The sequence below is a fragment of the Haemaphysalis longicornis genome, unplaced genomic scaffold (assembly GCF_048455015.1).
Source record: "Haemaphysalis longicornis isolate Haplotype H1 unplaced genomic scaffold, Haemaphysalis longicornis Haplotype H1 scaffold_10, whole genome shotgun sequence".
NCBI classification, from domain to species: domain Eukaryota; kingdom Metazoa; phylum Arthropoda; class Arachnida; order Ixodida; family Ixodidae; genus Haemaphysalis; species Haemaphysalis longicornis.
The window spans coordinates 45,757,015-45,774,159 of NW_027526204.1; the positions used below are offsets into that span (position 1 = coordinate 45,757,015).

The 17,145-nt window shown below is 47.4% G+C and overlaps 1 protein-coding gene across 1 annotated transcript in view; it reads left to right on the forward strand.

The window, feature by feature from the left end:
- The window catches only part of LOC144157718 (uncharacterized), a 32,376-nt gene that overhangs the window by 3,570 nt on the left and 11,661 nt on the right, over positions 1-17,145 (forward strand). The window contains exons 2-3 of the mRNA XM_077688500.1: positions 5,878-6,132; positions 16,401-16,540. Coding sequence (XP_077544626.1) covers positions 6,036-6,132; positions 16,401-16,540 — 237 coding nt within the window. The 5' untranslated portion in view covers positions 5,878-6,035. The remainder of the gene's footprint in view (positions 1-5,877; positions 6,133-16,400; positions 16,541-17,145) is intronic.

The window sequence follows — 17,145 nt, forward strand, 5'->3', positions numbered from 1 at the left end:
ATATCAAACTCACTTAGCACCTTTACAGCACACACAAAACCAAGCTTTAAGAATAATCACTTACAGCCATTTTTCATGTGATGCGTTAACTTTACTCCGCAGATTTAATATTTTGTCAATTGGCGATTTAAATAAATATTCTCTTTGCGTCCTAACTTATAAATTTTGTCAGGGGAACTTACCCATTTCGTTAATATCTAAAGATCAAAACCCCCATTTTGATCGCACTCGATTCTCACACCACAACAATTATCTCTTACCAAAATGTAGGACTAACTACGGCAAACTAACTGCGAACTTTTTGGCGACCTCATTCTGGAATTCATTACCCCCAACCATCAAATCATCTCCTTCAATTCATTCTTTTTAAGAGGCAGCTTCGCCGGATCATTTTGGCCTAACGATTGTTATTATTTACTTGTATATGTGGCATGTAGATGAATATCCCCCTTTAATTATCTTTTTGTATAATACTTCTGATTTTTAGTAACAATATTTGGCTTGATTGTGTAATTATGTTCTTCGTGTTTTTTTTTTTAGGATTGTTACTGCTGTTAACCGTGTTTGGTGTACTTTTCATTCGTACTTGTTGGTAGGAGGTCCCTCCCTAGTCTATGACTACGGGACCTCCTAGAGTTATTTATGCACTGTACCATTTCTACTGAAACAATAAACTGAAACTGAAACGGAAACTGACTGTTTTTGCGCAATTCCTTTCTACGTCTTCACGGTCATCATCACTTGTCTCGGAGGGGTTCGCGACGGCTAGGGGAATGTAATCTTCATCGTCTCTTTCCGAGAAGTCCCTAAAATCGCTGACATGTTCGCCTGCGACGATGCGGTCCAGTATGTTCCTAACTTCAGGCTACAAATAAAAAAAAACACAAAAGAATAGCTAACAGGCAAAGTGTTTTCGGTTGAAAGCTGTATTAAAAAGCGTACCAAAAGCGATACGAAAATTTTGCCTTCAATGAAGGCGCACTTTATCAAATATGATACACGGAAATTCGAAGCAATATTAAACAGTGGGCGGGCCTCAAACATGACAACAAATGGATTCTTTTGGTCGTTTTCTCAAGAAGAAACTACCCAAATCTTGGATGAAACCTACTGTTTTTTTTAACACGAAAGTCTTTTATTTCCGGATACACCAAGATTTGGCTGACGTCATATCCTCATGGAAGTGACACCAGTACAACGAAGCAAGAGGCCTGTAAAGGGTGCACCACTGCACACAGGGTCTTCTTGCGGGGAAGCAACCTTTAGTACTAAGGAGTATGTTATACTTAGCGTTGTTCGTTTACTGGTTTTATATTTTAACACGAAAGTGTTTTATGCCGCGATACTCCAATATTTCACGGACGTCATATCCGTCACGGAAATGACGCCATTACACCTTTGCCGAAGCGACCCGCCAGCAAGACGTCGCTCGCCAAGTACACCCACAAGACAGCCGCCGACCCGCAAATCATGCTCAGCTGCAGATTTCGCTGCACATTTCACTTTCGTGTTCTACCGATTCCTATGACAGAGGAATACACCACAGTTTTTTTAGTAAAATGATGCCATTATAATGCCACCACCCGAGCCCCCGGGTGCGGCCGTTTTTCTCGAGGTGCCAGTAGACCCATGACGGCGCTATAGTTATCTACTCACATGAGAAAACTCCCGTCAGGGAATGAAAAACGATACTCCAGGCTTTAGTCTTAGCTTAATGCAATTTATGGTCACTTTCTGGCATCTCAAACTACGCATACCAAATTTGATGCGCTGGGCGTTGTGGGACTATATAGATCTAAATGTGTCCAGTCTACCTATGGTAGTGTTCAACCAGCTTCGCCACCCAAAGACAAACGAAGAGGACGATGCGATGATAATAGGTCTTCTATCCTCATCGTGGTGATCATGTGTCATGACGACGTACATGCATCAATACATCACCACCTGTCATGAATGAACACCGAGGTCAGCTACGAATGATGATGAGGATGATGAAATGTCAGCACAAATTCTAACTTCGTCTATCATCGTCGACGCAATTTTTTCGTCGCCGATGATGGCGGATAGGTCATGCTTAACGCAAGCATGTTTATATAAAGCAGGGAATGTACAATATCAATCATGCTAAGCCGGGTGTGAGAGTAATATTGAAATATTGATAGTTTGCAATCCACAGTTATACTATGACTGAAGCAGTTAATCGATTTATACCGTCTCAACAACTGTTTTTTATAAAGGAAAAATTGTGCCACACAAGAGCTTTGCTGAGGGCTTCGTCCGGAATGTAGAGCGGCCATATGTTTTAAAGCAAAGCTTTACTGGCCTAGTCGAACCGACTTTCACCATCACCAGCAATTTTATAGCGTTTCTTTTGCCACAGGGCACATGTGAGGAAGTATAAGGTGATGATGATGAAAGTTGGTCAAATGGACACGAAAATGTCCGCTTCGTGGATGAAGTCCAGGAAGGAACGATGATGGGGCCCATGCATCCACACGGTCTCTGTGGTCGCGTCGTCTACGAGGACGCCCGTCGCCGCAAGATGTCGCATCCTCGTCGGACGCAAGGCGAGGCAGGACCACAGCAAGTAGTGGTTGTCGGCTATTGCATCTCTGCGGTGGCAAGCTGGGCAACCGGGGTTTGAAAAATAATCTCGGAAGTGAGGCCATTGGCGGGTCACGGCGGGAGTTAAGGCCACCCCCGCCCGAATCCTCCGAAGCGCGACCTCGTCGACACGAGTAAGACCCAGGGGGAGGGTGCCGGCGCGCGGTGGAATGAGAGCACGGGTGCGGCGTCGGAGCTGTTCCTTTCTCGTCAGCAGAAGTGGCACCGTCCAGCAATTTGACTTTCATTTGACAGCAGCTGCGCCGTAGCCGTGGCAACGGATCACATGACTCGCCGTGCCGAGCTCCGCCGCGTGCGCTAGCCGTCACCGCCGGCTAGGCGCATGCGCTCTCCTCAGCTGGGTCACCGCCTGACCACGTGACTCGCCGCGCGCCTGGCAGCGCCGCGCTCGCCTAGTCAATTCGAGCTTGGTCATGGTTAAGAGTGAAGATAGGCCTTCTTGCCTGAGCGTCGCGCGGGCGCGGTAGGCTTTGAGCCGCCGTCGGCAAGTGGCGTCTGAATACTACTGAGGGACCACTTCCACATCACCAGGCTCAAAATAAAGTTTTACTGCGAAAGATTACACGTCTAACCACTCAGTTTTCATTCCGGTGAAACCGCATTACTCGGCGCAGCTCCGGCGCTCCTTTTCGCCACCGCCGACCCCTCTGTTACAAGTGTTATCTGCCGGGGTCTTTCACGTTTAATTAAGCACGCGCGCATAAGCGGTTGACGATTTATGCGTGCACGTGCAGGAGATGTAGGGAGGAAGGGGGGCCCCGGGCGTGCACGCGAACCTATAGGTTCCATGCCTTCACTCATGACGTGTCTGTTGTGCTGGCGGGAGGCTTGCACGTTTGACGTCGAAGAGCCGTGCGGCCTGTGTAGTGTCTTCACTGGTCGAACGGATTGAGTTGTGTAGCAAAATGGTGAGACGAGCTAGTTGGTGAACGTCCGTGAGTGAAACTTAAGCGCAAACTGACACAGGGACGAGAAAAGGAAAACGACACCGGCGCTTACTATCAACTTAAAGTATTATTAAAATGGAAAGCACGTATTTACCATACCAAGATCCAACAATCAGGCCAGTTACGGCATGTACGGAATGAGGACATGTCCTCATGAGGACATGAGTTGTGTGTTACACAGACACTTGATGCCTACGACTCGGAAGGAAAACAGACAGTCCCATGTTTGTTCGCTAGAATAAAGCTCGAGTCCTTCTACGTTTCATCCAGCTAAATGGCTGAGAAGTATGCTCATTCGCAAATGAGTACAAAGAAACGAGGTGCGTTTCGTGCACTCCGTCGAGTGCGTTCAGCTTCGCAGGTCATCCATCTTCACAGAATAGAAGGGCACTAAAATCGTAGGCGGGCCAGTTGGTACATATTCCTGAGATTAACAGCGCGAAAGAACGGGACAATAGACAAAGAAGTAGACTAACACAGTGCTGTGTTAGAGAGAGAGAATAAACTTTAATTAATCCAGAAAATGCTTGAGAGAGGCGTCCTCATTCCAGGATGCCTTGAGCTCGGGCCGCGTCGACAGCCCTTTCGATCAGGCGCAGCTGATCTTCGAGGCCGGAGCTGGCCAAGGCTCTCTCCCAAAGCTCCGTGGAAAGGTGGATGTTAGGGGGGTCTAGGGTGGACTTGTCGCAGCCGCCCACTATGTGTCTGAGAGTCCCAGGCTCTCCACAGAAGCGGCAAAGGGGAGAAACGTGTGTCCGTCAAAGAGGTGTAGTCTGGTGGGATGCGGGAAGGTGTTGACCTGCAGGGCACGCAGTAACCTTTCCTGATCTCTCGGTAGTCTACTCCTCTGTTGTCCCGTTCTTTCGCGCTGTTAATCTCGCTAATTTTTTACTACACCCTGCCGTTATTGCCCGGCGAGCTGCTTCACTGGGGAGGGTCCTGAATGCCAAGCGCGCGAAGTTGGAGTCGGATACTGAGGAAAAGCGAGCCGTTCAGTTCGCAAAATCGACTCAACAAGGCTATACCAAGTCTGCGCTTTGTATTCCGGGGTTAGCTGATCTAAGCCGCAGCCAATTTTTTCCTCCCCCCAAAAAATAGCACGCTTTGTGTTCAGCACGCAAATCAATGCCACAAAAATCAAAGTTTTGTACAGTTCTTTTCATGACTCCCAAGTCACCACTGATGCCTCTGTGAATATATTTCCGTTCAAGACTAAATCTAATCAGTCGCACCTCAGACGATATTTGCGAAATATTTTTCTACGGCATAAAAGAACGCCCTCCGGAGACTTTCCACCCGAAGTTCTTCTATGGTGAACGGCGAAAGAAGTGGTAGTGACCGTGGAGTTCCCTACGGTCAGGTGTGATAAGCGCACCCGACTAAATTTTACCAAGTGTGATTACAACAATGATGATTATAAGAGTGATGACAATGTTGGTCAGGAGGCTGGATCACATACGTCACGGCATGGAGCATGCCCGCGTGATGATAAGCCGTTAGACAGAGAGGAAGACACCCGGAGAGATAGAGTAAATGTAAGTGTTTATGGAGAACGAGAAGAGGTTGGCCTGAGAAACTGATCTTGGGCCTGCTACTTCCCTCTGGGGAGAGGGTACTGGGGACAGAAAGAGAAAGGAATGAATATGGGACGTATGGGAAATGACAGTGAAACCGACAAATGAACTAAAGCAGTAAAACCAATAAACGTCTCACATACAACGGGGCGCTGAATCAGATGACTACAGTTCACTTTTCAGCACACGGCTATCGTCCATGAAAAAGAAAAAAAAAAGAAAAACTCCTCAGATATTATTTCGCAGTCTGTTCAATTTTGTCGCAACCTAGAGCCGAGAATCCAGAGAGGAGTCACCAAGAAATGTAAGCAGGGCTTTAACGGCTAGGCTTTGCTTCCTGTTGTCAGCCCATGTGCCCAAAATTTTTTGTTCGCACAGAGGGCACAGTGTCCAAGCGTAGTAAAGACACCCGGAAATAACAAGGTGATGTTGGGCATCATGATTACGGTAATGATGATTGATAGTGGTGGCTGCCTTATGGGGACGTTGGTGGTCTTCAGGTACCCCAAAATGATGGGGCATAGTACAGTAATAGTATTACGGAACCTTTATTGAGCCATAAAGTAGGAGTGGTTCCCTAGTCCTGGAATTCAAGTGATGGTGCACATGTCGCTCAAAAGGATTGACTAAAGCGAGCTACAACATACTTGATCTGTCCAAAAAGGACGAGATGATGTGATGAAGAGGATGAATAGCGCGGGCATCGCGGCCCGATTCGTGCACGCGTGCAGTGCTGCGCGTGAAGTCGTCGCGAGGGCGTGCCAAAGGAAGAAGACTGGACGCGCTCGTTCGTCCGTCTTCGAAGCCGGCGGGGCCGGCGAGGTCCTCGCTTCCATGACGAGCCCCCGCCCCCCGGGATGTAGCAGCCAGAGGAGGAGGTGACCGGAACATGTTCGCCGAGGATCGAAGCCCAAACGGTGGAAGTTCCTCGGCGCAGAGGCTGACATCCGGGCCATGGAACCGCCACCCGAAACGCGTCGGCTTCGGTAAGGCTTAAGTGTTTGCGCCGGATGCACAGCATGTATGTTGTACCCCGCCCGTTTATTATGCCCGCTGTGATATTTCAGCGCAGTACTAAACGCGCCTAGTAAAAATTTTGTCGCGCGTGTACTGAATTTTTACTGTTTCGATTTGAACAGGGCGACGTCCTGCGCACGTCTTGACGTGCCTTTCCGTGCCCTCAACAGGTGCGCAGACGATACAAATCAGCTTTGTGCTCCGTTTACTCGCACCAAATATTATTCTGCGCATGCGCCCCCTTCCCCCCCCCCTCCCCCTCGCTTTCTTCTCACGGGCGGAGTTGCGAGTTTTGCGCGTATTTACTAAAGGCTGAGTCTAATCTTACGGCAGCTATGAGAATCACCTTTGAAAAATTCTCACGGCAGTTTGCATAAAAGCTGGCTGGACTACGATATGCTGAGTATTACGTCCCAACGTAACCTAACGTAACATAACGTCACCGAACCTAACACAACCTTACCGAACGCGTCATAACCTACCCAAATCCAGCCCAACTGCAACCAACATAATCTAACCCAGCCCAACGACACAGGACACAGCCTATATTAAACGTAATTCAGCCCATTCTAGAAGTCCTGTGCGTCGATCTCTTGATTTAGTAAGAACCAGAGTAAAAAGAAGTATTAACAAAATCACGATGACCGAAAAATTCTGAAAGCTAAAAAAAACATCGCAATATCAGACTCGACCCTGAGCCTTCTCGTTTAAAACCAAGTGCTAAACCACTGCGCTACAGAGGTAGCCGCAAACACGGCTTTTTAGGGAATATTTATCCCATAGAATCTCCGGGTAGCGTTCTTAGCCAATGAGAGGCGACTGCCGTGAGAAATTTCTGGCAATTCTCACGGTTGCCGTGATAATACACTACCCATATTGATGGAGTATACATAAAGCTCTATAAGCTTTATTTTTAAGAAGGTGTTTACACCTGACGCCCATAATTGCAAAACAGAACGCCTATACATCTTAGCCTGAGCCAACTCGAGAGTACGCCCAGATAATTTGTAACCATGTCAAAAACAGTTATTCCCAAGCATTGAATATGTGCGGAACTTTGTTCTACGTTCTATCTTCCCCAATTACTCCCGGTTCACTAGAGCTTCTGGTATCCGTAAACGGGCACACCACCGAACTCTTGCCCACGGCAAAATAATAAACTGATTAAGGTTTCTGTATATTCTCATTCCCGCGGTCATTACAAAATATCCCGAAACGACCCACTCCAAATTCCCTTCAAGCATTTTTCGCGAACAAATCGCGGTAAAACTATCAGGCAACCTCACAGCAACACACACGAGCATCATTATTTCAATCAGCCATCTGAACGTACAGCTGACTACCTGCGGACACTGTCAGCAGCAGAATGTTTTGTAAGAACAATAGACAAGCTAGAATTTCAGTGCACGATTGACCCCAAACCTTAAAAATTTAGTGTTTTCACGGTTTAGTTTTGCCCACTGAGCATTACCACTGTGTATACTCGTTCTTTTGTCCATTTGTGTCCTCAATGTTTCCTATTTTTTGTCGCTCATCTGAAGTACTCATGCTACCGTCATGCTGAAAACATAAATTCAATGTAACAACGACTGTTTTATAGGTCCTTAAGGGCGGCAGTATGTTGAAAAAAATTAAAGCCGTTCCACTCAACGTGAAAGCTGTCGGAAGTGCAGAGCAGTGATTCGCCATAATAGGCTCTCGCGCCGTTACCCGCTCACTGCTACCACCCAATGCAATTCAAATTTCCCGCCTTCGCAGTGCTTGCGCGCCCCCTGCCTGATAATGTGCCAAGGGGATGTTCTGTTTTTTGTGCTTGCTTTTCCTCCCGCACGTGCCGGCGTTGCACTGCCACTTTTTTTGGCTTCCTATCGTAAAAACCAACCCAACAAGCGTTTGCAACTAAATGAACGCGGGCGCTGCGGGTTAATTACGTATATGTTCCCTCAAATGTACCTGCAGTTTTCTTCGCGCTAAACAACTGAGAAATGTATGACAAGCGCCAGCGGTTCACGAGTTTCGAACGGTTATGTCTATTTAAACCGCTTGACTTTCGAGGCTTCTGCGGCGTCTGCGGGACGCCCTACAACGGGTACGCCGGGCTGTACTTGGTTCCGTTGTCTCGCTGAGCCGCCTGATCGCGGCAGTCGCTTGACATCAAGCGGTACAGCGAGCTACGACGACAAGGCGAGCCCCTAAAGTGATCTGCGCTCAATAAAATTTCGGTGTCATTCAACTTTGTGACGGTGGCCGACCAGCGGAGCTGTTTGTCGGTTATTGGTTGGCCACAATTCGCAAAGTTGCAATTTGCACAACCCAAACCGCGCCGTCGCGCCGGAGAGGCGTTCAGCGGGATTGTTTGTAGGCTTCCCTGTGCACCCTACGACGGGGGGAAGTCAGCCTACCGAGACTATGACAGCTTAGACCAAGCTCTTTAGAGCCGGCTTCTCTTCTAAGCACAGACGCATTGCTAGGATGACATCTTCCAGGCACCGTATAACCCATCATGTATTAGAATGTCAAGCGCTGCAGGCGAGCAGGTGGTCGAAGGGAGAGGGCGTTAGAAGGGAGGAGTAGCGCGGCTTTCCCGTCCTACGGACGCAAAAAAATACAAACAGGAGAGTTTATTATTAGAGCATAGCACTTTATGGGCTCGACTTGTTGTCGTAGCTCGCTAACGGTCGATGTCAACTGCCGGAATCAGGCGGCGCAGCGAGATAACGGACCCAAGTAGAGCCTTGTGTCCCGTCGTCAAGGGGTCACGCGGAGGCTTCAAAAACCACGCGGTTTACATAGTCCCGCAGGCGCTCGTAATTATCTCCCCGTTGATTAGCGCAAAAGAAAACTACAGGTACATTTCAGACAAAATCTATGTATCTAACCAGCAGCCCCCACGTTCGTTTAATTAAGAACGCTCGTTGGGTTGGTTTTTACGACGGTAAGCGAAAAAAGCGGCGGCGCAAGAAAAAAAACTCCCACCTCCCCTCGCGGGAACCCCTGTGTAGATGCGACGCATAGGCGGAGCGGCGAAGGGACCGCGTTTTATAGCGCGCATAACGTTGAGGGGACTGCGTAAGCCGGTCCCAGTCGATGACGACGTTGGCGTACTTGTAAAGCGGCGTGGACTCTAGGTGTTTGAGCCAAGCGTGGATGTTGCTTCGCCGGAGAACGGCACACCGGTTATATGCGCAGCGCGCCCGAAAGAGAGGAAACCGCGGAAGAGAGAGTACTGCACATGCGCCGGCCCCAGCGCGTCTGCCGCGGCTATGACGCAACTTGCCGCGGCTATGACGCAACACAATCCAACACAATCCACTTTAATCCAATCCAATCCAAAACCAATCCAAGCCAAGCCAAGCCAATCCAATCCAATCCAATGCCCCTCGTGAGAGAGCGTTCGCTATCGGAGAGGAGAGGGGGTGAGCGGCGGAGAGCGCAGCTGGCGCGGCGAGGAGAATGGGGGAGGGGTGGACAACGACGACGACGCCGCAGGGACAAGGCGAGTGAATCAGATGCTCTGCATCTAAAAATGGCGCGTTCTAAACATAGAGTTTCATACTAATATACACTAGAGGGGACACTGGCGCTAGTGTCTATGCGAGCCGTTGATCGTCTGCTTCAACCCCCATGAGGGCGGCCATGCCAGATAGACGTGTGATTTTCGAACTTGGCTTGACTATGCCAACATCTTGACTTGACTCGAAATATCTGTTTTTAAGTTGAAAAGCTACAACTAATGTTTATTACAGTATAAATTATTAGTCGCATAAACAACTTGTACTATACGTTAAGTTTTAATTAAGGTTTAGAAGTACTCTTTTATAAGAGGGGAAGTGATTTGTGAACGGCATACGCGGCTGAGTTTAGCGGAGCCGGTGATTCGGCGGCGAAGCGTATTTTTTTTCGTTTTTTTTTTTTTTTTGCTTGCGAGTCGGCGGTGGCATGTGTCTGCTGAAGGGCCACTGTACAGCGTTAAATTTCGTTCTGGAAGACTACGAGTAGCGGAGCGACGCGTCATATAACCCCAAGTAAGTATACACGGTTGTTGTTCATTTCCACTCATAAGTGTAACTGTTGTCGCCTTACCCGACGTGCGGTCGGCATGCTGACAAAATCGTGAAAGGACGCTGAGTAACAGCTGATCGTTTGCTTTGGTGCCTTAAACAAGCCATAACGGCCAACTCGACCATATCACCTCTGTTCGTCGCTAACACGCAGACGATGTTTTACTGACCGGATGGTTAATCGGGTTCTTTCTTTGTTGTACTATTCGTGTATTCTTGATGTCTTGACGCACTGTAGAGCTGTTTCTGTGAGCAAATGTTAATTTTATATGTTGAGAGCGACAAACGTAGGAAACAGGGTATCTTATCAGGCCACACAGCGAAAAAATTCTCGTACTTCATTCGTGTTAACCTTCCAGAAAACGGCCTCGTCTTGCTAAGAGCGGCAGGCATGCAGGGCGTTCTGGAGCAGTGGGCTGCATTTTACGGGAGTTCCTAATTTTGTGAAAATTCCCGTGTAGAATGTTTCTATTAGATGACCAATAACGCGCACTGATATATCTAAGCACCGTGTGTGTACATTACACGCCCACAAGTACCAGTCATCACCTGTCTAACCGAGGTCTCACGCCCAGATATAACCAGGTACGCGTGTGAAATTGAAGGCTCTCTATTTTTTCCAGTGCCTCTATACAAGCGTGCCGAAGCGCAGGAACAGTTTGAAATTACGTGCGAAGGTGTCAAACAGCGTAAATGTTGCTGATCAGACGGTGCTTGCCTAAATAGCAACTAAATAGTGCCTCTGCGGTACCATTTTCATAATACACAAGCTGTGTTCATGCATTCGTTGTTCCGTAGCTGTTCCACATTAAGTTCAAAACATTTACTCATTTTGTGTGGTTGTTCAGTCTTGAATAATCCAACTGCTAAAGTCATGTCTTGTTAAAGCACAACCTCTGAAAACATTGTTGGCGTCCTGTGAGTTCATTTTATGTGCCTTCTCTTTGGTTTAAGTAATGACTTCAGTGTCAACACGGCAGCGCGCAGCTGATCGTAACTGTGTTTTTATGAGAAAGCCAGAGTCATTAAATATGTTATGTTGCTGGAACCCTTTTGTAAATAAGCATGCTAGTGTGCTGGATTTTAAGAGTACATACTTGTGCTCTTAATATCTGTACAAAAGTCTTGCAAAACCTTCAATGATGCCATCCATTTCGATACAGGTCCCAGCTGTGTCAGCAGTGCAAGGAGCAGACAGCAGGCAACACAAGAAGCTGCACCAGGCATGCAACCAGTTTCCAAGTCAGGATCATTGGATGGATCATCAGCAGCGCAAGACAAGGCAGGCATGCCACCAAGCTGCCAAAAACACAAAAATTCTAGCAAGGGCCACCGTTGAAAAGGCAAAAGGGCTTGGGGAGAGGTTGATTGCAGCCTACGATATGTAAATAGTAAAAACAATCCTGTACATTCAGCTGCACAATAAAGAGAAAAACAAGTGGTGAGGAAAGTGCCTTGTAGTGCATGGAAGATGTTCTTTGAATCTTGCTTGTTAGGCACTCAAGATTCAAACGATTTTTCTCGGGTGCAAGAAAATTAGTTGTTCGAAACCATCCATTGTATGCATAAATGTGACTTATAGCAGTGGCTTCATTTGCGATAGCCTTGGCACAGCATGAAACCAACTTCATTTAACTACTATGAGCAGCCATTTGAAGACTTGTGTACGTGCTTATTGAACTGAAAGAATGAAGTGGAAGTATTCTGCGTGGTATTTTAGCCCACTGTGTTCCAAAGGGGTATTCACTTGAGGGACCCTGCTGAGGAGGACTGTGTGTGGCGCCAATGACTGTGAGAGAGCTGGCGCGTCCTCACTGCCCATGTAAATCTCTATTGAAGCCAGGTTCTATTGTGCACCTTTCACAAACTTTTTGTGGCGCCGCCACCTCCTCCAGCAACATATTCATGAAGGTGTGACGTAGGGGATCAGCTTTCACCACGTGAATGTCAGTTAAAACTTACATTGTACGTTGTGGCTGCAGTGTTTTGTTTATGCACCATTGATGTCTGCCCAAACAATGGATTGAAAAATGTTAAGCTGCCCTTTCCCAACTTGCACTGTCAGTATGGCTCAAAAGGTTCTGATCAGTGGGGTAGAAGGCTGCTTCACCTACTTCTGGCTGTTATCAAGTTGCAGATTGTATCCACCCACTGCTGTTCACTGTGGCTGTATATTGTCATGCCGAGTGTACGCTGTTTTAAGACCCTTGTTTTGTTCGTTGATCAGATATTGTTGCCCTGCTTCTACTGTGCTGGCAGATGCTGATCGAAACACTTCTGCTCTACAGCTATAAGCTTTTCTAGGGTTCCTTTCATGCAATCTTTTTACCGTAACCTAACGTCGCATTTGTTCGCCACTTACAGTAACCATTTTGTTGATTCCTGCATAAAGCAGCCTGCGTACATCAGTATGCTGGTTGCGAAAATGGCAATGCTGGTAGGCAGCTACAAACTAAATCCTGGTATGTTCACAGTGGCTCTTAGATGGGACAATAAATACATTGATGCGACATGCTTATGCCTTCACTCATTTTCACTGCATAGTTTGCATGTTTGCTGTTTACCAGCCTTCAAAATTTTAAAACAACTTCCTCAAGGTAAGCTTGCACTCTTGCTTTTGTTGTATTAAGCAATGCTGGCTCTTGGATGGGACAATAAATAGATTGATGCGACATGCTTATGCCTTCACTCATTTTCGCTGCATAGTTTGCATGTTTGCTGTTTACCAGCCTTCAAAAGTTCAAAACAACTTCCTCAAGGTAAGCTTGCACTCTTGTTTTTGATGTATTAAGCAATGCTGTGCTTTTTTTATTAGTGTTACAGAGTATGACTGTGGTGAGGGCTTTTTTATAAATGAGTGAAACGGAACTCTGCACTTTGCTGTTGGCACAATAAATTCACACAGTACTCGCCTAGTGCAGTCGCCAACTTTTTCTCTGTGCTCAATATGCCTGTCTCCAGGCGCTGAGTCAGGGTTCCACTAACGCAAACAGTTGCTACAGCAACACCTGCCACTGGATGGGGAACACTATGACCAATGTAGACTCACAGCGACTTCATTGAATAGCAAGCATGCATGCCGGTGATCGCCTCATATGGCTTCACCAGTACATAGCTATGTAAGCCATAGTTTATGCCCCAAAAGTACTGGTAGGCCCCAGGCAATCATTTGGCCACGTTCTGTTGCAATAGGTAAAGCCATTCTACCGTTGCAGAGGTACATTTTCTTTCCCTGTCTGATATTGCACTGCATATACAGAGTATTCATTTCATTACATTGTTTTTACCTTCAGCTTCAAACACCCCATATGCGTCCATGGTTGCGGGCGGTCACAGCGACTGCGCGTGAGCCTTGGTTACACAGGTGAATACACGCAGCTGATCAGCAACGGAAAGGGACTGTGTCGGCTGTGTTGTGCTTGCGGGAACAGCCTAGCAGACGACGGTTGCACTGGCGGAATCGTCCTATGCAAGCGGCCTACCCTCACTTGTTTCGCCGCTTTCTCCCACGATAAGGAGCCGACCCACTCGCTGGTGGACGCTCCCGCAACATTAAAAAAAAAATCACCGGCTGTGCACACATACTTACTGCTGATAAAGGATTTTTATTTGTCTTCGGCGCTACCGTGCTCGTGTTATAATCGCAAGCGTAGTCACGAACGTGGCTAGGATGGAACGCACTACCCGGCGTGGAGTGCTTCCCGTATCCATTCATTCCAGCCGTGCAGTATTTGCGCACTGCAGCCGCTGGAATCGAACGCCAACAGCAATTCTGCCCCGGAATGACCCACCGACGCTTTCGACGCCGAAACCGAAACTGACGGGGCGGAAAAGTACGAAGCCTAGTACATATAACAATCGTCAAGCCTCAAGTTAAGCCAAGTTCGAAAATCACGAGTCTACGTCACACAATCAGCTCCATGGGGCAACGTTACTAGATAGGTTCAGTTGTCAAACTCCCCATTCGTCCCATGCATTGAAAATGGCACCGTTTCTTGAACGTGTCACCAGGTGGCGGTAGCGTTCCACCCGGCTCCACTTTGCTCCACGTCGTCTGCTAAGCACAGGCGCTTGTTCGCGCGTTTATGGGCACTAAAACTTCGTGTAGAGGCTTGTTTACTATAATATGACCGATTTTTTGCCTTATGCGTCACAAGACTGCCCATATCAGACGGTAAAACACACAGAACACAGTTTTTTGCCCTTTATTCGCTCGGCCACGACCAAAACCGCAATTTCTAGGGATTGACGCATGCAATACCCGCGGCAGTCACATTTTGGATTCAGCTGTACATATTCACCGGTAATCTAGCAATAATTGCGGCCAGTTTTGTACATAACACACTACAAGTGCTTTATCAATCCGAACATTTTTTTTTTTTTTTTTGCAGCGAAGCTCTCGCCGAGACGTTTGCGAGAAGCTGGTGCCACAATATATCATTGCGTGGACGGTTTGTGAGACCTCTCGCCAAGACGCGAGGATAGAATGACGTTAATGAGGAGCAGGATGATGTCTCAGACTTAACAATTCATTGTACCGCCATTTGATTGCAGGTAAATGTCTTATCGCTTCTCGGCCTTTCGGCTAAGATCGAAGTGCTTTCTTATGAAGCAGGTGTGTACATCAGTGAATGCCAATCCATAACTTAGCGTTTTTTTTTCTAATCAAGTTTCAGTACTCAATAGCATCTGAAAAATACCCCTAAAGAAAGAGAGGCTTGTCACTTCCGTACAAATTTCAAGTTATTACGACTGCACGAAAAAAAAAAAAAAAACGAAAATCTTTCACGAAAGGGACTGCGAAAGAACATAATTGCTATTTTTCATAACCTTCCAGCCCACAATTTCTTCGTGACATCGGTGCTATTGGACATTAACTACACCAAGCAGTATTATTGGATAAAGTAAATAACTTGTACATATCCTTTTATGTATATGAGTAGGACAAACAATTCAAGAAGAATAAAACAAATAATTCATCTGCAGTTAACATAGTTTATTCCATGCACTTGCAACATGAAATGATAGTATTGCCCAAAGGCTTGTTCGACATTTATAACACAATACTTGTAGCACTTCACTCAGTTGACGTCAGTCTCTAAATCAACTTTGCACGCTTTCTTGCCGCCTTCACTTGAATGCTGGCATTCTCTCGCTGGTGCAGGAACTTTGTGTAAAAGTGCATCCGTGTCACTAGGTAAAACTTCAAGACGGGTACTTCAAAGTGGGCACTGCATCCAACGCGGACTAGTGTGTTCTGGGATAGCTCCTCCAGGATATCCCAAAAGAGGTCACCGAAAGCTTCCTTTTTTTCTGTCTTCTTCTCAATGACGCGTTCGATGCCATCGACCTTTTTGTTGTCTTTTTTGGCTTTTGTCCGCCCGTGGAATCGCTCTATCCTACGTGGAGCGCAGTCCTTCGTCACTCGGTGCACAAAAGAAATGCCACTGCGAGCGGTTTGCGTCATTTCGATAGCCACTCGTGCAGCCGAGCACGCAGCACGTCGGCATGTTTCTCACAAAGATGGTTATGGCACGCACTTTCCCATAATAAACTACACCACCCGACACCACCAAACAGCAATCGCTCATGAACCACACCGCACTTGCGACGAGACGATACTGCCGACACTGAAACCAGACGATGCGACCCAACGTTGATGCGACCGGACGGCAGCCAGGCAAGCCAGGCCTCGGCTGCCGCGACGAATCCGCTTGCGACTGCAGCGCCACTGGCTCCCGCGTGAGGTGGTAGTCCCGCGAAACGCGGCGGAGTTTGACAACTGAACCTATCTAGTAACGTTGCCATGGGGGTTGAACGATTGCAGCGCCAGTGTCCCCTCTAGTTTCATTAGTATGAAACTCTATGGTTCTAAATGGCGCAGAAAGGAACGCGCTGGCGCAGTTTCAACTTTCAGGCAGGGGGTGCGCGAGTACTGCGAAGGTGGGAAATTTGAAATGCATTGGGTGGCAGCAGTCAGCGGATAACGGCGCTGCAGACCATTATGGCGAATCACTGCTCTGCACTTCGGACGGCTTTCTCATTGAGTGGAACGGCTTTCATTTTCCATAACAGCTCCGCTGTAACAAATAGTAATAAAACACGTATTCCCATACTTTGTCATTGTTGCAGGTGCCTGATCTGTTCCCCGTAATTCTTGTTTTCTTCTGGTACAGGTGATAGTGCCGATGAAGAGGAACCCGCCGTTCCGTGGGGCCCGTCGCCAGCAACTGCCACCGCGGCGGCGGTTGACGCCGGGGCCGCTGCCACGCGAGGAAGCCCACCAGCCCCAGTGACCCCATCGCCGCCATTGCAGGTGCCGAAGCTCGCGCAGCCTTTTGTGCAAATGTCGGCTTGACTATGCTTGCAAACAGCAAAATCAATGCAACTGCTTTTATGTAGTCTAACAGGTCTTGGGTGTCGTAGGACTTGTTGCTAATCGCTCACCGTTTTGCGGCAGAGGTAGCAGGCAGTTCAGCTGCACCTAGTTGCCTTTTGAAGCAAATGGTTCTTTGAAGATCCGTCTAGCTAAGGAGTGGACAAGGGGAAAATATGGGGCGGCGAGTGTAATACAGTGTAGCCCGGTTATAGCGAAATCGGCGGGAATGGAAAATTACTTCGCTATAACCGCTTTTTCGCTATATCTGTACTTTAAAAAGAGTGCAGAACTGCCGGTCTGTAGCTGCCGTTCTGCACACTTTTTAAAGTCCAGATATAGCTAAAAAGTGGTTATAGTGATGTAATTTGAACCGTCGGTTGCCGGCATTTAATAAAGTTTATTGTATCCTATTCTAAAATGAGTGCAAGCATAAAGTAGAACGAACAGAAAATTTTATTTACACTTCCTCAAAAAAGTGATCGAGGGTACCCTGCACGCGTTTCGCGAGCGCACGTTTCAAAATAGCGGCCCCAATACCATCC